This window comes from Halichoeres trimaculatus, unplaced genomic scaffold (genome assembly GCF_033239565.1).
Source record: "Halichoeres trimaculatus isolate MK-OKI-2021-1 unplaced genomic scaffold, fHalTri1.1 fHalTri1_scaffold_17, whole genome shotgun sequence".
NCBI lineage: Eukaryota > Metazoa > Chordata > Actinopteri > Labriformes > Labridae > Halichoeres > Halichoeres trimaculatus.
Genome location: NW_027437195.1, coordinates 14,598,963 through 14,620,196, shown reverse-complemented (window position 1 = coordinate 14,620,196; position 21,234 = coordinate 14,598,963). Strand labels below are relative to the sequence as shown.

At 43.4% G+C, this 21,234-nt stretch overlaps 1 protein-coding gene across 2 annotated transcripts in view; it reads left to right on the top strand.

Moving 5' to 3' along the window:
• kif26ab (kinesin family member 26Ab) overlaps positions 1-21,234 on the top strand; it is a 79,868-nt gene that overhangs the window by 25,107 nt on the left and 33,527 nt on the right. The window contains exons 3-4 of one of the 2 annotated variants that reach the window (XM_074691739.1): positions 9,218-9,694; positions 17,818-18,044. In XM_074691739.1, coding sequence (XP_074547840.1) covers positions 9,218-9,694; positions 17,818-18,044 — 704 coding nt within the window. Of the gene's footprint in view, positions 1-9,217; positions 9,695-11,406; positions 11,496-17,817; positions 18,045-21,234 lie in introns of those variants that run through there. The other variant, XM_074691740.1, reaches the window with a different exon arrangement.

Below are 21,234 nucleotides of genomic sequence, written 5' to 3'. Positions count from 1 at the left end.
AGCCACAGAGGAGAACTCACATACACATACACGCAGATACACACACACCAATATTCACTGGCTTCACCAAAGGCTTAGTGAACCTTTTATGCAATTACATTTTTATAAAAACACTTGTTTTTTTGTTCAGTCTCCTGTAAGAAAAGCACCAGCTCTCTGACAGCATGGAGGTAAATATGTGGAGCATATGAAGCTGTAACACATGAGGTCTTGAGTGGTCTCAGGGTGCTCTATTAAAGACTTATGAGTGATTAAAACTGACTTTCTCTGTGTTTAACCTCAGGACCCGCAGGTTCTGTGTTTTTTTATTATTATTATTTTTTTATTCTTTGTTTTTATTTTTTGTAACAATTATACAATAGACAACCTAAGACAGACAAGGGTCATTATGAGTAAATTACAGTTTGTTTTCTCCATGATATCATCTCATACTGTAAAAGAAGGAAGCAAGAGCTTAATAACAAAAATTATATATGTATATACATACCCATACTGATGCACACACATGCATTTGTACATGTAGAATGTAGGATGATTTTAAAATCCTCAAGGGTCCTATCAGTCCAGAGCATAGTCTGTATATAGAGTGGACAGCATGACTCTGCCATTTACCATTGTACGGTTTTGAAGCCAAAATACCCCTGTCACAGGCGCAGCCATTGAAGCAGTTGTGCAACCCCAGTCTGTGCCGTAGAGACTGTGGGATTCTGGGAGAATCTGTGTTCACTTCTTGACTCTACCTCCCGACATATTTTACAATCTCTGAAAAAAATACACGAGAACAGCAGCTGTCAGTCATCGTTAAATGTGACGTAAAGCCTTGTTTTTAACCTTGTATAACTAATGAAAAAAAACTTTTAAGAAAAAAAGAGGACTTGAATACAAGGCAGCCAAATGTTATCTTCAAATCATCACAACAATCAGACGTGACAAACATTTCTACGAGGAGTATTAATTTTTTAAAGTTTGACCACAGCCCATCTGGAATGACTAGAGAGCCAGATTTTTTGACCTATACTGCAGCCAGCCACCAGGGGAAGCAGTTTTCATGGCGACTTCACTTCGAGTCGAGCAACATGACGTCCATTTTTTGTACAGTCTATGGTCCAGAGATGTACATGGTGGGAAGAAAGATGGTTGTTTGCTACAATGAAAGCCTAGAAACAAAATAAAGTAAAAAACTAAACAAAACAATATCATTACATACTCATATAGGTTTTCCAATTTTTCCAATAGATCTGTGGCGCTTTTGTTTGGATGGACAGCTACAACTGTTTTCATGGATGACACAGAAAGTTTCAGGTTGCAGAGCTGTATCAGAGCGCCACACCAGACCAAAACAAACCAACCTCTCAGACCACATCTTATCAAAGTATCAAAAAAATATATTTTGTGGTAAACGTTGCATGCCCACTCAAAGAAAAATCCCACAATCCTTCATCAGAAAATGTGTGGCTGAGTTTTCCTGCACGGGTGGGGCTAGCATGTGTTGAAAGTGTCAGCGAGGGGTAAAGCCTGTTTAAGTTTTCTGTCAGCCGTTCGCTGACAGTTAAAGAGAGGAAGGGACTACATCACACAGGACAGACAGACTGACATCTGCTTCTGTAAAGCTCCCTGTGAACAGATGCTCTAAGCCAGGGACGCCTGGCTGTTCATTTAAGGGAATACTGATGCAAAAATCGGATACACTGCCCCAAACAAGGTAATCTTCTGTTTGATCTGAGTGCAAGGAAGTTTGTTCATCGTGATGTAGTGTTGACTTTGTGAATAAGCAATAAGAGGGTGTCTGTCTCAGAGGAACGCTGTAATGTTTGGTGATTTTGCGTGAGTTTGTGAGGTCATGTTTTAAACATCAATCAATCAGCGCAAATTTAGATTAACTTCTCGTTCTTTGGCTTACTACAGATAATTTTGTGGTATGGATCGTCTTTGTCTTGTCTTTGTCTCGTCTTGTGGTTTTCTTGCAGTCTACAAAAGTTATTAAGATTAAAGTTGAAAAGAACAGAAAGAGGATTAGTGACACAGCAGGCTATGAAAGTCAAAAGCAGAATTGATTTTGCATCCATATCTCTCACAAAAGCTAATGGGATAAGGATTTAAAAACCAAATTTCCCATTACAAATGCTGGAAGCAGCCGAGATATTTCATCATTATTTGATGGAATCTCATTATGCCTCCGTAAAAAACCCCAAAGAGCCAGAGGAAAGTGAAGCCGAGGGAGTTTTGCACAGAGGGTGAATGAATTCATCCTGCATGCTTTGTGTCTGAGGTAGTATTATCAGGCAGGTAATGACTGTGTTCTTGTGTTGCTGCAGAAGCTGCTGCTCTGTTTGGGTAAAGTCTTATTACAGGGTTGTTTAATCTTGTCAACTCAGCAGACGGGGCAAACATCTGTTTGATGTGATATGGTGAGCCGTCTTTTTTTGTTTCCTACCAAAGGCAGAGTTAAACGGCATGCAAGTGTGACATCCTGAGTCATTGTGTTCTCTGCCTCCAAGCAGGCAGTGGTTAAATTTAATGGTCTGTATCCCAGATCACTAAAACCTCCACCTGATATCTAATCAGAGGCCCTCCAGCTTTCTGCTTAGAGTGGCCTGGCATGGAGAGGTGGAGGTTGGTGGGGATAGTTGAGAAGGAGCAGGGAGCGGAGGAGGATTACACCGCTGGATGTGTTGCTTTTATCCCGGGAATGTAATCTGCCTTAATGCCCTGCGCTCACCCGGGGCAAGGCCAGCAGCTGTGCTCGTTTTTCTCCCACTTGGCTGTCAGAGCAAGGCCGGGCTACTTTGTGGGAAAGCAGGCCTGCTGGATGCTCTCGTCCTCACTTCGGGGTCTGGATTTGGGTCCTGGGGTTTATTGGGGGCTAATTCCACTGAGACGTACAGAGACAGTATGTGGTGAGGGTCAACACTGTCTCAGGCCGAGTAAACAGAGGAGGCTCGGCCGCATCCTCACAGGAAGGGAAAGTTCTGCTGTGTGGTCCTGATTTTACTAGAAGCAGAGTCATAGGAAGTACTTAGGAATTGTAACGTGTAAACAGAAGTGGTGCTGGTGAGAACAACATTTAGTGAGGACAGAAATAAAGCTGTGCAGGGTTGTAGAGTGGAGAAATCTTGATGTGAAAGGAAGGAAACATGTTTACTGAAATGGCACAGGGTTATACAAAGTCAGGGTTATCTTGCTCGGCTGCTAGTTTTAAGGTCATTTTTTTTAGAATTGCACCATGTCTGATGAGAAACAGATCAGTAAATAGACAATGAATGCCATGAATAGCCTGACTTTGACAGGAACAAGCCCTTAGATGCAGACTGCAACAGCTGAAATCTGGTCTTAAAAGCTGCAGGCTCCACTCACCAAATCACAACTTTTCACTTTATTTTTCTCATCCGGGATGCATGTGGATACAATTTTGTTTCACTCCTCTGTCTGCCACTGCTTCAGTGGGTCACAGGGAGCTTTTATGTCTGGGAAAATGTCTGTCGGGCTCAACTGGAATAGAAAATATGGTTTCCCAGAGTATTTTACTTTCAATGGAGCGTGCCTAAAAGTCTCTCGGCTAGCGAGGGGCCTCATGCATTTCAAATCACTTTGACCTTCCCCTGATTTGAGTCAGGCTGTTGCTGCATATCTGGCCTGCTGGTCCCTATCAGAAGCACATCAGATCCTGAATGCAGAAACAGTCAGATGGCAGATTTGCTTTGTCTGGGTGGTGAATAGGTGTGCTGACGGGACGAGGTCAATGATGTGTGATTTGAGGAGAAATCCGGTGTGTGACTTTGCCTGGGACCTGGGAGGCATGGCAGAGAAATCATGCACATCTTTCTCCCTGTCCCCTCATCCATAAGTGGTTACGGCTGAGCTTGTTTCCATCAGCCTCTAGGCATGGCCTGTCTGTGATGACACTCTTCATCAACCAGGAGACAGTCAGTTAGTGGGGTGACTCTCTCCTCTTCCCTCCCTCTTTCCTGCCCTGGTTTTCATCACAGTTAGTGTGGGAGACAGGGACAAACTTCAGTCTCTTGGGGCTGCACAGGGCTCATTCCACAGGCAGGCGTTTCTCTCCCCGGTGCGCTCGGCACACCTCCTTTCCATAATAAGGCCATAGCATCTGACTGCATTTGTCCCCTGAGTTTAATAAAGATCAGTGCTTGACAGGCAGTAAACCAACACAACCACCCACAGGCCTCCAGGCAAGGGCCACAACCCCAGCCCTGCCTCCTCCCACCTCTGTCTCCCTCTGTGCTCTAACCCTCACTCCTGCAGCCAGACTCACTCTTTGGGCAGACCTCTGGTTGAAAACCAAAACCGTCCCCACTTGTGCAGAACAATGAGCATGGAGTTTGAGCCCTGAAGACGCTCCACGCCTCCTTGCCAACGGGATTACTTTGAACATTTGAATTGTGTTGATGCCGTGCTCTGCATACTTCTCTGAAGCAGAGCTGCTCTTCACACCCACTTGCACCTGTCAGTAATATATCTTACAGATGGTAAAAGAAGCAATATGGCTATAGGGCAGGGTGTAGTCATGCATTGTATGTAGCTACTGTATGTTTTTGTTCAAGCTCACCAGCAGTGAGTTTGACCATGAGTAAACAAACATGAGTAAATTGGTTTAGCTAGCATCTGTATAACCACTTTTTAAGACGATGTATTTACAGTTTATTTATACACCAACCTGCTGTAGTTTGTTGTGAGTGTGAAGAGCAGACAAAAGTCCCAAATGTAGACTGCAATACTGGACCTTGTGCTGTTAAACTTTATAGAATAGAATAGAACTTTATTGTCATTGTAACAAGTACAACGAAATTGAAGTCACAGCAGCAATCAAGAAAACAAAAGTAAGACAGTTCAAAAAGGTCCATAAGAAAACAGATGACGACAGCTTGTCCATCATTGTCCAGTTCAGCCAGCCTCCACCTCCACAGGGTCCAGGACTGAGCTTCTTCAGCAGTCTGTTCAGTGGCTGTCTCCTGGATCCCGTCTGCTCACAGCAGGTGAAGCTCTTCCAATGTGGTGTTGGTGTCTGATGTTAGCTCCGTTAGCCATGTCTGTGAATAGCATGATGCTACTCTACCCTCTGGTATTCCCTCTGTTGCTGGGTTAGCATGGCTAGCTCGTCCATCTTATTGGAGACAGATCTTACGTTCCCAACAACGATGTATGGACGGACAGGTCCATGTCATCACTTCTTAGCTCACACCTGAGAACCAGCACGTCGTCCTCACCTCCTTCTCCTCACCTTGTGGGAAACATCAGGCCTTACACCAGTTAGCATTGACATGCTACAGGCTGCTAACAGCTGAGTTCACATGTAAACAATGCAGCCATGGTTTCATGTAGGATCTCCAGACAAACACAGGAGAAAAGTAGTACAAATATTACTGAAGCCACAAAAAGTTTGGTGTCCATGACCAACAAATGAGCCATACAAAGTAATGATCCACTCCAAATACAAAGATTACAAAAAAAGAGACGAAAAATTACAAGAAACAGACAGAGAAGAGAGAGCTGCTGCAAAAGGCAGCCATAGCCAACAGAGCGGCGCCTAGCAACCATTTGTATGATCTTATTTGATTGTTGGGAAAGACAAGGGTAGATATTTGTAGATAAAACCCTAAACCATTAAGACAGGAAGGAAAGGTAGAATAGAAAATACCCAAATGCAGACTATAAAGTGTCAGGAAAACAAAGGCCAATGTAATCATTGAGTAAGAAATGGAAAAATGAGCTAGCTGTGATGAAAATTAATATCATTGGAAAAGTTTGTAGGTAAAAGACAAAAATGTACCCCACTCTAGAGCAAGGTTTCAGCTAGAAGACTAAACAAGGTAAAGCAAAGGCAGAAAGAAAACCCAAATACAGACTGTGATGGTGCAGGAAAAACAAAGGCTAATGTCATTGTAGATAGTGGTCCAAAAAGACAAGACCCCCTATTTTAGGGATGTTTGTACGTGGAGGCCAATAACCTGGTAGAAGGAAAAATACCCAAACACAGACTGTAGTGTTGGACCTTGTGCTGTTAGAAAAGATAAAAAAAAAAACCACTCATTTATGACTCATATAGTTGAGCAAATATAAAACTAGATAGCAGACCAAAAAGCACACAAATTAAGAAAATATTTGAAGATAAAATCCTAAAACTAGGCAGGGTTAAAGAAAGAATTGCAAAAAAAACTGAAATCCTAAGTGTTTTTTCCCCTTTTTTAACCAAAAATTGTCTTGTTACACTTGATATGAGCCAGATTCAATGTATCAGTCCATAAAAAAGTCTTGTTTCAAGTTTTTCAAAGACAAAAATGAGGTCTGAATTGCTTGTGTCAAGTGAAAAAAATCTTCCAATGGAACAAGAAAAATTTGCCTGAAGGTAGAATAATATCTTAATACAAGTAACTTTTCTCTTGATCCATTGGCAGACCCTTTTTTTAACTTGTTATAAGCAATTCAGACCTCGTTGTCTTTAAATAACCTGAAAAAAAGACATTTTTCTCCACTGGTCAGGTGAGTGTGGCTCATATTAAGTCTAAAACATTTTCTACTGAGAATAAAAGTGGGGAAAACAGACTTGAATGTTTAGTAGAAGAAGATAAGTCCTGGCTTAGACTAGGACCCAAAGGCAAACTGTTTTATAAGAGCTTTCAAAATAATTAATTTGAAGGGAAAGGGAAAAATGAAAGCTCATTTGTTGACAAAAAAGCAGGGATAGAACCACAGAGTACTCTAAATCAGGTGTACAAATGAAAAGAAACAAGACAAAACAAACAAACAAGAAAAAAAGAAAAAAATCCAAAACAGGCGCTGTCATAGAAAACAACAGAACCACAGACTGTGGGTTTAATGCAGGAATGCTCAGCACTACGTCAACCCAACTTCATGTCTCTTTTTTTAGCTCCTCAAAGCAACCTCCTATAAACCACACCAAGATCGATTCTTTGGCCTTCAGTCCCAACAGAGCCTCATCGCTCTCCTCTGCATCCTCAACATCCTCATCATCACCAACATCAGCCTCATAAGCCCGTTGGCCCTGACCCTTTATTCACTCCACCGGGCACAGAGCTCACAGACAGCTTTACAGGAGAAGACCGCTCCCTAACCTCCAGAATCCCAACTGAATAGCAGATGGGCTCAGCTTTGTGTGTCTTTTTATTAGCTCCCCTAAATCAACACCTAACAATGCATGGACAGAGAGAGGGAAATTGATTTCTTCCATCCGCCAGTGCCCCGAGGTGGGTAAAGGGGTTGGTCGGAGGGTAAAGGGTGATGCTTGATGGAAGGGCGGAGTTGACTGGTTATGACTTGGCTTCAATTTCCTGTCTAGGAAGTGTGTACATGAAGCCAGACTAGACTGTGAAAATAGCAGCCAGGGGTGTTTCCTTCAGCTCTGTCTCGCATTTCAGTCCAATTTGTCATAGGCTGTTTCATCTTATTTCAGCAGAACTGTACAGTCTCACACATAAATATCCTGCCTGAGCAGAACAGTGCAGATCGTTCATGTGTCAGGATAAGATATGATTTTTTTAAAGCTTTATCATAGAATCATATTTCTGTTATAAGCTTCTTATATTTAAATCCAGTCCTCACTGCAGGATATACTCTGGCAGCAACATTTACTTGATCCTGCTCTGCACTTGATCGTCGTCCGCCTGTCAGAGTTTCTCATTCATCACGAGATAAATGGGTTTTTACATCCTGAGTGTATTTCTTAGTGGTCCTTGCATCCTGTCCGTGCCTACTGATGTGAAAAATAAGTAGCCAGTGGAGTAAATCATTAACCAGAGCTGCTCAGTTAACATAAGACCAGTGCGGTCACAGTGCAGTGCATCACTGCATAGGAGTGTGCCTTCAGGGATGGTTTGTGAGAGCATCTGACTCCAAAACAGGACCAAGCTGTTATCAGACCCACCCTGAATTTAGCTTTGGTTTGGGGTCTGTGGAGGAAAACTCTGGGGAATAAAAGGGCATAAAAAAGCAAGCATTGCTCCCAGCATTGTGATTATGAACTGTTATAGAATTAAAGATGTCTGCACTTGCCGAACTTGATGACTAACCCAAAACGTTCCCATAAAAGTGAAGTTATGATGAAGATGGAACAACTTGTGGCTGAAACCCACTTAATGGAATGAAAGCAATATACAACTGCATGATCATACTGTTCATTTTTGTCCTGCAAAGGTCAACTGAAAGTCTTGATATTGAGCAGCTTTTATGGGGAGGAGATTTAGAGTCCCTCAGCCGGCCTCTGTGGTCTCTAGGTCTATTGGGTGAGCTGTATTAAGTGGCACTGCATTAGAGCCGAGGATTGTTGTTTCCCCGCCGCTTCACTCCTCCTGATCACCTCAGAGCTTCCACGGAGCAAAGGCCTCATAAACATTTATGTATGGGCTGTGGGCTGCTGTCTAAGGCCACGACTCCACTGGGCAGGAGCCTGGTGCCCCTTTATGCCTCTTAAGAGACTGTGTTGTCTGTGCGTGTTTGTGAGAGTGTGTTAGTGTTGCTGTGTTTGTTTGCCTAAAGCACAGAAAAACTGATCTTCAACCTTCACTTCAGCTCTGCATGACTTCAGCATCCTTTAGGAGGTGTTTATTTTCACATATGGTGGCTTATCATATGTTTTCATGCTGGGACACTTATCATATGTAAATTGTATGGCTTTGAGAGCTGGAGTCCTCTCAGCTGTTGTTTTCTTTTGTCACTCCTCCCAAGCAGAGACCAGCACCCTGGGGATCCTTCTTGGAGACAAAGTGAAAGGACAAAACTCTGCTGGACACCACCGTTAAAAGCAGTAATAACCTGAAATCTCCCTCCTCCTCCTGAAGCTACTCTGAATAAATAAAGATGTTATTGTGAGGAATTTCTCTGAGGGATTTTCTTATAATCCCTCAGAGCCTTTTTTTCGGAGTCGGCTCCTTATGTCTGGCTTGTTTGGTCTCCGGAGTGAAGTGAGCAAATGCCAGGTCAACCTGATTAGGAGTCTTAAGTTGCATGCAGGCGAAGTATCTCAGTCTAAACAAACAATCGTCCTGAGAAAGAGGAAGTGGTTAAAGCAAAGAGTGAGGGTCCCTGAGGGGTGTCGGGGACCACACGGCTTGCAGACCACTGACGCTCCTGGAAAATGTGAATGACATTCAGGAAATCCTGTCAAAGGAAAGATAATAAGACATGACAGATCAACATGTTGTGCACTGAGCTGAAGCCTCTCTTGTTTGTATTTATTCTTCAGGACCCTGGATATGCAACCTTCCTGTTTGAGCAGCTCCAAACACCAGGGAGCCATGAAGCCGGTGTCAGCTGTTGCCAGGTTTGTTCCACGCCTCTCCACCAACTGAGACAGGAGGCCCTGCAGACGTTCCACTCTCCAATCCTCACCATTAGTTCGGACATGGCAACCCAACCTGCTGCGTCTTTCATACCACAGCCGACCAGATTCACCATGTCGTCCTCCGGTGTCCATGCAAAACAGCTGTCCAAAGGCCAACCAGCTGCACACGCCGTCCTGCCCCTCGGGGAGAGACACAGGGTTACAGGCTGGTCGCAGTGCCCGTCAACCTCCTCAGGGCAGAAGACGAGCGTGCAGGTGACGGTGGCAGGAGGGCAGATCAGCGGATCCCTGAGCTCAGTCACTATTCAGGCCCAGCAGTACCTGGAGGGCATGTGGAGCATCTCCAGAGTCAACAACTTCCTCCCTCAACCTAAACCGGTACGTCATTAATGTGTTCTTCCATATATTTATTTTACATTCTATTTACAACATCTGAAAGTGGGGGTAAGGGTTGTAACAGCAGAAGTGCTCTTGTTCAGTTCCTCTGGTACCCCATAGTAGTTTAATATGATTTAAAGCTATATAAAAAATGTTTCTCACACTGGCGTTTCCAAAATCTCTTAATTCAGACTCAGACTTATTCTAGCTGCTGTCTCTTTAAGGGCACAGTCACAGTGGTCATCTGTACCGTACCCAAGTATGCTTCAACCCTAAAGCCCAGCTGGTTTGGCCAGTGTGACTGCAAGTGTACTGTTAGGGATGGGTACCTTTCACATTTGAATCCATACAGTACCGATGCCTGGTACCTGGCAATCGGTACCAGTACTCAACGGTACCAATTGTCGGTACTTTTTTGTGCCTATGTGGTAAAAAATGTCAATTTTGCTGACTATAAAGTATGACATTTTTTTCAATTTAACAAATTTATTCTTCAGTATATAACCTTGCAATGCTTTGTTCATGTCCAGCATGGAAAATCACCTACTTTCCGCTCCCTCACAGTCACAAAGATGCGTTTAGGTACCTAAACATGGTACCTTTTGATTTTACATGAATCGGTACTTGGGACTTTTGACAGAATAAAAGTGCCAAATTCGGTACCCATCCCTATGTACCGTGCTCAGGCACAGTACACTCCTCTGCTTTGGTGCGTTTCAGAGAGGTGTGCTTCAGCAAAAATACTTGACATTAACCAAAAAGTAGCTAAAGGTGTGTCAGTCTTCTTGGTGTCCATCACTGTGTGGACTCTGGTGAGACCACATGTCTTGTAAACAGATGCTTCATGATGACATAGGTGGGCCATGTGTGTGCCTTAAAGTGATACTCCAGGATGGAACAAGTTGGGTCCTATCACAAGGTTTAGGGCAGAAATTACCCCCACAGCAGTGTTTTTGTGCAGCAGAAGCCCAGAGCGCACGCACCAAACACTCCCTTCCTGCTCCTCTGCCGGTTTCCTCTGCACTCAGACGGGGCCATATTTTTACTTGACCAAAAACACAAATAAACGGACTCCCACTGAAAAAATCTGATATCGATCTGCATTCCAACTTTATTCAGAGAATTTTCTGCATTTACTTTCACACTAAAACACCGCTAAATAAGGCTCTGGTTCTCATTGTGTTGTAAAACGGCGCTACCTCCGCTGCAGAGTCACAGCTGGCTACGAGACGCTCGCCGCTTAGTGTATCAGTCCGCGCGTGCGGCGTGCCAGATATAAACAAACGCAGGTAGTCTGCTAGGACGAAGAGACAAGATGAGAACTAGAGCCTTATTTAGCGGTGTTTTTGTGTGAAAGTAGCACAGTGAAAATTCTCTAAATAAAGCGTAAATGCAGACCGATATCAGATTTTTTTGGTGGGAGTCCGTTTAGTTGTGTTTTTGGTCAAGTAAAAAATGGCCCTGTCTGAGTGCAGAGGAGCAGGGAGGGGGTCTTTAGTGTGAGCGCTCTGGGCTTCTGCTGCACAAAAACACTGCTGTAGGGGTAATTTCTGCCCTAAACCTTGTGATAGGACCCAACTTGTTCCATCCCGGAGTATCACTTTAAGTTTGTTTCTTATTTGAGTCGTGTGACTGGGGGTTGCATGGTATGGATGGCCAGTGCGACCATGTTCTGTGACTTCAGTTCTAAGAAATTGGCTAGTCATCTGGAGGCAGAGCTATTTGCGAACCAAGGAGATTGTGCCACCCTTCAGACATGTCATGGACCAGTCGAAGATCCTTATGCTATGCTTTCATTTCAGTAAGTCTGGTGAAGATCTCTTGAAGATCTCGTGCTATTTTGAATACTTAGCAGGCTGAAAATTAGCGCAGGTTTAAAATGAACATGCAACATTGTTTAATATCCTTGTTTAAAATATAGGGGTGCATTATACCCCCTCTTTAAAATATGGGGACACATAATACCCCTTCTTTAAAGTTGTGGAAAAATAAACATGTTGTGATTTAAATGTGAGATAAATATAACTTTTCAAGGCAACATAGTCTCAAGGAATAGGTTGTGCTTTGATCAAGTCATTTTAAAAAGTGCCTTTTTCCTCCAGCAAAGCACCATCACTTTATGTCTAATAACTACAAATGTGACACTTCAGCCCTTTTTGAGACTCAAAGCCCTGCAGAGAATTTGTGAGTCCATATCTGCAGGACTGCTGACCTCTCATTCCTCAGTAGTCAAGCAGCCTGACTGATCTGAGGTCAGAGGTCATCTCAACACTAATCTGCTGACCTCTTCCTCAAGGGCATTTTAAACGACCACCTCACAGCGTCCTCGTCGCTCTTCTCATGCTGGATAGGTATTAGTCTGCGCTTTATCTGATGTCGAACAGGCTTGTTAAAGTTCTGAGTTTTAGCCTTAGAGTCATACCATAAATCAGTGTGTAAAATAATCATGTCAGGGTGTATGTAGTGGATCATTAAAGCAGCTTCAATCCCAACATTTCTTCTACTGTAACCATTTTCTAGCTTCAGCGTGCTACTGTGATCTAGTCACTGCACTTTAATACTTAACCTCTGGATGTGTAAACCCTCATTTTTCCACTCCTGTTCTGACTGCTTTGATAACTGTAGTCTGTTTCATGTCTCGGCCCTGTTATTCCTTTCTCACTGCATCACAATCAAAGACAGATTTTCACTCCTCCCTTTTAATGTCAACAAGTGCCTTTCGAGATGTTTTATAGGCGGCCATCAAAAGCTTTTAACTGCTTGTACGCAATCCAGGGCAAATCAAACAGCCTGGCACAGAAAGGGAGAGGTCGACTCGTCTATTCCATCTATGTGTCTAAAAGCAATTAGTGGCCCCCGTGCAGCTGGGATGAGTTGTTCAATGCCGCACAGTCGAGGCTGGGAACCTCCACGGACAGAGAGAAACGTCCCTGAGGACATGGAGTTACAGCAGAAATGGGAGGTATTTTCTCAAGCTGGTTTCTGTCATTAAAACCAGATCCTTGAAAAAAAAAACCCACACAGTCGAGGTTTTTGGGAATTCCACTGTAGATTCATGATTCTCTCTTTGTTTCTATGTGGGGAAAGTATGCGCTGTTGTTCAGACAGAGACGCAGAAATGGACTGTGTGTGAGTTAACCAGTAAGCCCGGGGCGCTCCCACACACAGCCCATTACACAGCACCTTGAATCTCTGCTCCACATCTGGAATCATGTCTGTGGTCTTTGGAACTGAAACAGTCTGGCTCTCGCTGTGTGTAACTGACAATGGTTCATGCGAGCATAGCTGCCTTGAATTGAACATATGGCACACAAATAATTAATTCCTTCCTTGTATTATAGTTGGTTTAAATGAGGAGATCCAAGTCGTTTAGACAAACAATAGAAAACCAGATTCCCATGCAGTTTGGCGCTGCTTTTCAAAACAAGAAGTTAATTGACCCGACTTTGGGATTCTCCTCTTGCTCCACAAAAGTCTAAAAACCACATGTGCACTAATCTACAAAGATGCAAGGGCTCTTGACCCACGAGAGTTTCCGTTATTGGCTCGGTGGTTGCTTGCTGCATTGGCCTGCTCCAGTGCCACCAATTTGAAGCCCAGCAGATGATCTTGGCCGCTGATTGTTTGGTGCAGCTGGGCTGGCATGGCGGTGTGCCACCAAAAGCCACAACGAGACGGGAAAAAATGGAAACAGGAAAGGAAAAGGGAGGAAAATCTACAGTCTGGCCAAATAAGGATGAGTTTAGAAGTTTTTCCTTTTTTAGGGGGGAATTGGATAGGAGATGATGGCATTTTCTGTTGTTTAAAGACAGAAAAATAGTCCAGGTGATGATTTACTGTTGAGTTTTCTCTTAAGGTAGCCCTCCAGTGCTGCTAGAAGTTGATTTTCACCTCTGTTGGTTTCAGTTTGGTTTGAGAGGCCAGCCAAGCAAGACAGCCAGATTAACACAAGGCCCATTTCACTGCAGCTGTAATCGCCTGTTGACCGCTGGGATCAAAGGTCACAGGGAGACTCCTGGTTCTCTCAGTGGCTCAGGCTTCAATGGCCTGCTGATAGGTCACTTCGAGGTTTACAGGAAGCACCACACTCCTGAACCCCTTTCTGTCTTTTCCTCACTCCTGATTTCCAAATCTTTCCCCCTTTGTCCCTGTCCTCCATTTTTTACCTTTTCTTTCCAGCAGCAAACAAAGGCAAAGGATCAGAGGGGGTTAAAGAGTGGAAGGACAGCTCATTACTGACTCTTGGAGCAAACGGCCGAGCACACATGGCTCCACTGACATGGCCTAATTACCTGACCAGGGGATAGATTGTACTTTTCAGCCAGAATCAGAGCCAGCACAGGTCCAAGGCTGCAGAGAGCAGCTTTGCTGAGGAGGCTTAAGTCCCCAGCTTTAATACCAGAGGGAAAACTCTTTGATAGGCACTGTGATGAGCTCAAGTGTGTGCACTCAGACGTGTGTTTGAGATTATTTCTTCCATTTTCAACCCATACTCCACCTTTACACAGCTCTCCTTCTTGTTCCTAAAATGTGCTGCTGTTTGATTTAAAAACAAAGAGCCTGGATTGGTGACAGATTTGATCAGCGGCACACATCAGCTTCCTGTTTGGCTGCGTGTGAAGCACTCTAGTGTTTCATGCCAAAGTGTAATGGGTCTTCCTCTCTGGTATGCACAGAGTTCCCAACCTGTCACCGACACCAGCATGGTGAGAGGCTTTCCGGTTGAGGATCTGTATTTGGCTCATTTCAGTTTGCAGCCAGTTTTCCATGCTGTTCTCCTTGAGTCATAACTTCACACACGGCAGCCTGATCTCTGACTTAACCCCCATGATGAAGCCTCCAGAGAGAGCAGAAGCAGACTCTAAAACAAAACTACGATGCTTGACTCTGATAACAAGCTCCATAGGAGGAAAAGAGAAAGCTGGAATCCACGGAGAGCTTTCAATATTTGAAAAATGGTCAGTAAAGATTTTCTGGTAGAGGAAAAAACCTCAGTGTTTTTATGTAGCAGCAGATCGAGCTGCGATGTTAAGCTAACATGCTGCAAAGCTCAAGCCTCATGTAAATGTCAAAATGTAACTATGCCCTCATGTCCTGAAGTGTTGCATTCACATGTCAGGCTTGGCGTATAAATAGTGCAGCTGTCAGCGTGTGTTGACAAATGGCACTTAATGAAAGACTGTACACTTTGCAGAAACGATCATAAAGGATGTTATTTTAGTTGCCAAACATGAATCTAGGGCAAACACTGAGGTGGCAAATATGCAGAGGGGCCTGAGCTGTGTTTATAATACATATCCTGTCAAATAAAACTGAGGCTGCAGCGCTCTGCTGCATTCAAGGTTGTTCCTGCTTACACAATGTTCAAGTGTCAGCGTTATGAATGTTTTTAAGAAAACTGTGGTCTTTATTTATTTAATTTCTGTCGCTGAAATCGCCACAGAGCCGGCTCTTGTCAGCGGCTATTGATCATTGTCTTGCAGGATAAACTAGCGGCTCTGGCGGGGATTAACCTTTTGTCAGGAGCACGATGACTCCGGCTGAAGTGGAGTGTCAGTCTTTTGGTTGGTATAATTAGCTCTGTGCTCTGCTTTAGCTTGACTGTGGGCAATCAGTGAACCAGTGCAGACTCCAGCTGAACCTTTATGCTCCACGCCCACTGAGCCGCTCCTGATTTAGCTTCAACCTGAGACACATGCACAGTGCAAGACGGCTAGATGCACGTCCAGTTTGATCATTTTATCAAATGGATTTATCATGAATTGTGTTTTATGTTAAAGCCATTTTAGCCAGTTTTGAACTTTGAATGAACTCTGTGCACGAAAGGAAAAGAGAAAAGGAGTGTCGGCGGTGCTGCAGAGTTTAAATACAGTGTGATGAATGCAGGCTTTGATGGTGAACACAAGCAGTGCTGTGATTGAAAAGTGGCCAGTGGCTGTGTGAGGACACTGAGCTGTTTTTGTTTATAATAAACATGCACCATAAGGATGAGAATACATTATGATGACAAAGAGGTCATTTAGCCTTAGCCCGTGGCTAGCCTGTTGGTGAAACCGTTATAGCAAGTGCGTCAATAGCAGGAAAAGTATGATCTGTCTTTTTTTCAAAACCTTCACTTCAAAGAAATACTTTAAATGACTTACTTGTTCCTATCAATGATGAATGAGCTATTTTAATATCATATATCTTAAACAACGGGCTAAATGTAAAGGTGTCATATGGGATCACATTGTGATTCACTGTTGGCCCCTTGTGCTTCGTTAAAGGAGCTGTGAGGAGTTTGAAAGTGATCTTGAAAAAGTCTCCCCTCTAGAGATATGCCTGGTGTAATCCACACTTCAAAATGAGATTATCAGCGCCAATATTGCTGGTTGCAGGTTATTTCAAATTTCTACTTCTTAGCTCCCTGGCTTTTTTCCGGCATGTCTAGGTCTCTATGACAACACCACGCCGGCTGACGAAGTTTAGTAGTGAGAAGAGATAAAACAAAGAGATCTGTGTTTTTCTCTTCTGAAAATGATTTCTGTGATTAATTTTGTAGTGATGGTGGACACAGGAGCCTAACTGTCAGACAGAAACAGGACAGAAGAGCAGAAAAAAGCTTAACGGGAGAGCGATAGAGCCCGAGCTAAAGGCTAATTAGCCTTTGTATCACTCTATTACACAGAGGCTAAGCTGTTTGTGGTAATGTTCATTCCAACCCACAGTCAGCAGTTATTCTGCAGTGGTCTGTTCAAACTTGAGAGTCTATCAATAAAATGAAGAGTGAGGTTACGTCAGCTCTGATTGGTAAAAGACTGGCAGGACTTGGCTAACCAGGACTTACTGATGTTACACAGTAGCAGAGCACCGTACAGCCAGCTGGGTTAAAACTGACAGTGTTTACTTGTTGTCACGTTAGCCTACAGCTACGTCGGAGCATCTGGCTAACTTGTAGCCGGCTGCTACAACGTTTGCTTGATGTCACGTTTCAAACCGCAGCACTATGTAACTGTACTGATAAATACCTTACCCTGCACATTGTATCCAGTATAAAGTTGTCTTGAACAAAGAAGATTTGTTTTGATCTTGTCTCCATTTAATTCCAAAACAAACACACGCCTCACTAAAAGTAATTTACAACTGTGTGCAAAGACTCCAAGCCACAAAGTGGTGAAGGAGTGCAATTAAAACAAATCCTCCTCATTACGTCTTTAATTTTTGTAAAACGATTCAATTACTCCAGAAAAAAAAGCTTAAGAAATCAATTCATGAGCTTTTGAAAATGTATGAAGAACATGTCATCATGTAATAAAACATAAAAAAGCAGAGTTACTCCTGTGAAAGCAACACCAGCACCAGCATGACAAGCAGAGTGTTTGTACAAAAAAGTTTTTATAAGTTTCTATAACTTCTGTGATCTTCAGCCACAGATAACAGGAAGCTCTTAAAATCCTCCTGGTTTATTTTGTGTCTTTATTAAACCCTACACCAGCTGATATACCCGTCATTGCTCTGGTTGTTTAGCAGATACATTCTAAACCCATACAGCTAGTACACCCTGTGTGTGACTTTAGCACTTATTTCCAGCGCCTGCAGGCTGACACAGATGCAGTTCACTTCTCTTTGCTTTTGTTCAGTAACCAAGCTGCCGGAGCAGGGTGTGTTCACAGAGGCACAGTTATGTTGTCTTGTAAAGCTATCTCATTCCTCACATTGTTGTTGATTGTTTACTCCCTTTGAAACTCACTCCTAAGCAGTCCAATTGTAACTCAACCTACAGGGTGCCATGCTTATCGTAAAGTCCTGAATTATCAGCAGAGGTTGAGATATAATCGGGTGAAGAGTGGAGTAAATCGCCTGTGACTTAATCACTGATTAAATGTGGGTTATCACTTAATTACTGTAGGCTACAGCCAGAGCAACCTCCAGAGTGTTGCCAGAATCAATGCATGGTGCAGCATCCTGGCTGTTCTGTAGGGATACCTCCGCTGTGGATACTGCTGACTCCAGCTAACCTGCTCTGGCTGCAGCAGCTGCCTGTCCATCTGTGGCACAGAGGGAGTAATGGAGTGGAAGGAAGGTGGGTTCAGTGAGTAAAAATATGTGGTTTGGTTCTTATCTGTGAATCTGTGTGTCAACAGGGGCACGGTTTGATGGGGGAGGCAGACAGGGATGTTACACCATCAGAGGCCCTAGTCACCACAGCCACCACCACCACCATGACGCCTGCCTGCAGCAGCAGCAGCAGCAGCCTGACGCCCTGCAGAGTGAGGAGTTGCAGCCAACCAGGACTCCCAGCACCCATCATCACCACTACATCCACCTCCACCTCTGCGTCTTCGTCTTCAGCAGCCTCCTTTTTCATTAGGTAAGCCCCTCTCCACCTCACTATCCTGTCAAAACACGAAGATTACATCGAGCTGTTGTGGTGTTTAATGAAGTGCTTAGAGTCTCTGTGTGCTCCTGTGTGTAGAAGAGATATGCACGGACTCGTCTTCAGAATGAGTGTCTGAAGTCCTGCTTCATGGTGTTGACTTCCATCTGGGGCTCTTCTTCCATGGAGATGTTGTTCTTGCAATGCTTGGCTTGTAGCATGGCCCGGGGAAACACACCATCATGGGACTAAATGAACCCTAATGTGCAGGCACCAATGCTCATGAATGGATAATAGAATTGCATAATTTGATGTGAAGGAGGGAGTGTCTCACGAAAGGGGCTTAACTAAAAGCCGAGTATTGTCCTGAGGTATTTAATGTTTGGTTATTTGTATCTTTTCAAACAGCTTTCCAGATTTCACAGCTTTGCAGAGCTTTATTTCGGGTGTTACTGCTCAGTCCGAGTGCACCTCTGAACACATTCATTCCTGCTCCTCTTGGCTCTGGTGATGTTGTTGCCCTGGAGAATCCTTCACCCTCTCCAGGCGGGCGGATGCCTGGTGCAATGTGCTAAATTGTCATTGATAGATTCCCTGGCAGGCCGGTCAGTGCATACATCCCCTGCCTCTGCTCTCTGAGGAGTGCTATTCCATAATGAATGTTGGTGAGAGGGGAAGCTGGCTAAGAATGATGCATAGGACCATTGAAGCTCTGCACCACAGGAGGTTGAAGGGACTTGTGGAGTGTGACAGGAAGCCCCATGGGGGATCTGTGGAGCACAAGAAACCCAAATGGAGTTTCTGTTGCCAGATTTCAAAGGCTCTGAGTGTATCTGTGAGACCATGAGGTGAAGGGGACATCCCAGATCGTCTGCTAAATATGCAACGTCCTGTGTGTGCAGCTTCCTGTCGTCCTTTACAGCAGCAAGGTGCGGCCTTCTGCTAGACAGGGCTAATTCCTGACACTGATTTATTAGTTCTCATGTTTTCTTTGGATCCAAGCTCAAAAAGCGAAGCTCTTAAACTGAGGTGTGCGCTAATCGTAGGGGAAAAAGAGGGAGGTGGACTTGTTTTTTCCCCTGCTGTAGGTCCTGTGGGGCAGAGGAGAGTGTAAGTGGAAGTCCAGTTAAAAAAAAAAAAATTCCACCTTTTATTTCTTCCCTGATGATAATTTGTTGCCAAGAATGTGTTGTTTTACTTGGCCCAGAGAAGCATAAAGCTGATGGGCTGGATTTAAAAAGCATTACATTCTGCAGATGTAGAAAAGGGTGGTGGAGATGTTTGATTTGAAGCACACACCCTCTTCCTGACCATGTGCAGCTGGAACATCCTCATCATCGTCTTGTTTTCTCTCTTTCATCTTTTTTTGTACCGTGAATTTCTCTTGATTGAAATGTAAGTTCCCAAAAGTCAACACAAATTGAAACAATCAACAGATTTTCTTGTTTTCTCATCACGGAGCACTTGATTTAAAAAAAAATAAAAACAATGAAATGGGTGTCCTTCACGTTTTAGACTTGATTGAAAACTCACATCTGATTAGTATTCCTTTTTGTTCTCGAAAGATACAATTAGCAAGATGCATGTATAAAATCCTGTGAGCCAAGGATGTAGGAGCAGAATAACCAAACAGCAGTTTCTACCCCGGCGGAGTGGAGAAAGGCTCCTCAGACACTTGTCTGACATTCACTAACACCGTTCCACTCAGAGATGAAATTTTAATTAGAATGCAATTAGCCAAAGTTGAGCTACTCTGCTGTAGAGAGAAAAGAAGAGCAGGGTGAACAAAAGCGATTCATTTTTCATTGCAAAAACAAGTCAACCGTTCACCCAGGTTTGTGAAAAAACATTAAATTTGTGTCATTTAAGATGTGAACTGACTTGAAAAGTCATCTTTGTACAAAGGATTTTATAACCACAGAAACCAGCGGGTCAGAGTCACATTTTAGACTATTTCTGTGAAGGACTCCGACTCATTTCCTCAGCTTTCTATTCTCACAACAAAAGCAGATACGGTAAAACTACTTAATATCTTCTCACTGATGGAAAAGTGTTCAAATAGAGTACGTTTTACCAATTATGTTAGTGATACCTGCAAAAAACGACTTCCTTTCTTCCTAAGACTCTACAAATACATGCTAACTGTGTTTTTTCAGCATTTTTGTGGTAATAAATGTATTCGATGGGCACATTTGTAACCCAGGATGGAACAAACCATTGTCTCGACGGAAGTGGTTATTGTTTCTAATAGATAAAATATCCATTTTTTTTTCAAAGCGTTTTAAATTCTACCCACTAAACAGCTCTTTTGCTCTGCTTCCTGTCTCTGGTAATTATCCTGAATAACCCGAAACAAAGATGACCCCGGGGTCAGCAATGACCAATCGGTAATTAGACAGACCATACAGTCGCTGGGAGACAGGAGGAGTCAAGGGTCAACCATGACTGGATGGTGTGTGAGAGCTTGTGTGCATGTCATTATATATATTTGTGTGTGTGTGTGTGTGTGTAACTAGGGGTGGGGGTGATGAATTTGGAGCCATGTGTTCAGCTGACTCTCACGTTAAGCACTGATTGCCTTGTGACAGAGCATATGATTAGTGTATTGACTCAGAGTTGTGTAATGAAACCAGGCGGAGCTCACACCGGGGGTCTAGCCGCCACGGCTAACTGCCGCCTCGCACACCCTTCTACTCATCTCTCTGTCCCATTAACACCTGCTGATTGTGACGGTGTGTTTATTACCCACAGGGCCGGTGGGATTTCTCAGCGCCCACTGCTGAGAGGAGGCGACTGCTCAGTTTGATGCTTACTTTTCTCAGCGTGGGACAGTATCTTTGGTTGTTAGTTTCTTTTTTACTGGAGAAAGGCGACTCCCTCATTCTGATCATGGTCGGATTAGAAATTATTTACTCACACTGAAATTAAACTTTGGTTAAAACTAAAAGTGTAAAGCAATCTGGAAGCACAGTTAACTGGGATTTTGGCTACAAGAGAAACAGGTTACATTTTTAATCCAACTCTGTTCTTTTTAGTGCATAGTACTAGGGGTGGGAGAAAAAATCGAAAATAATTTTTTTAGGATTTTATTATTGACAATATCAAAATCGTGATTCTTTGTCAAAAGATTAATTATTATTTTTTTCAAATTCAGATTTGTCATTTCAGTCTTTGTTTATTAACT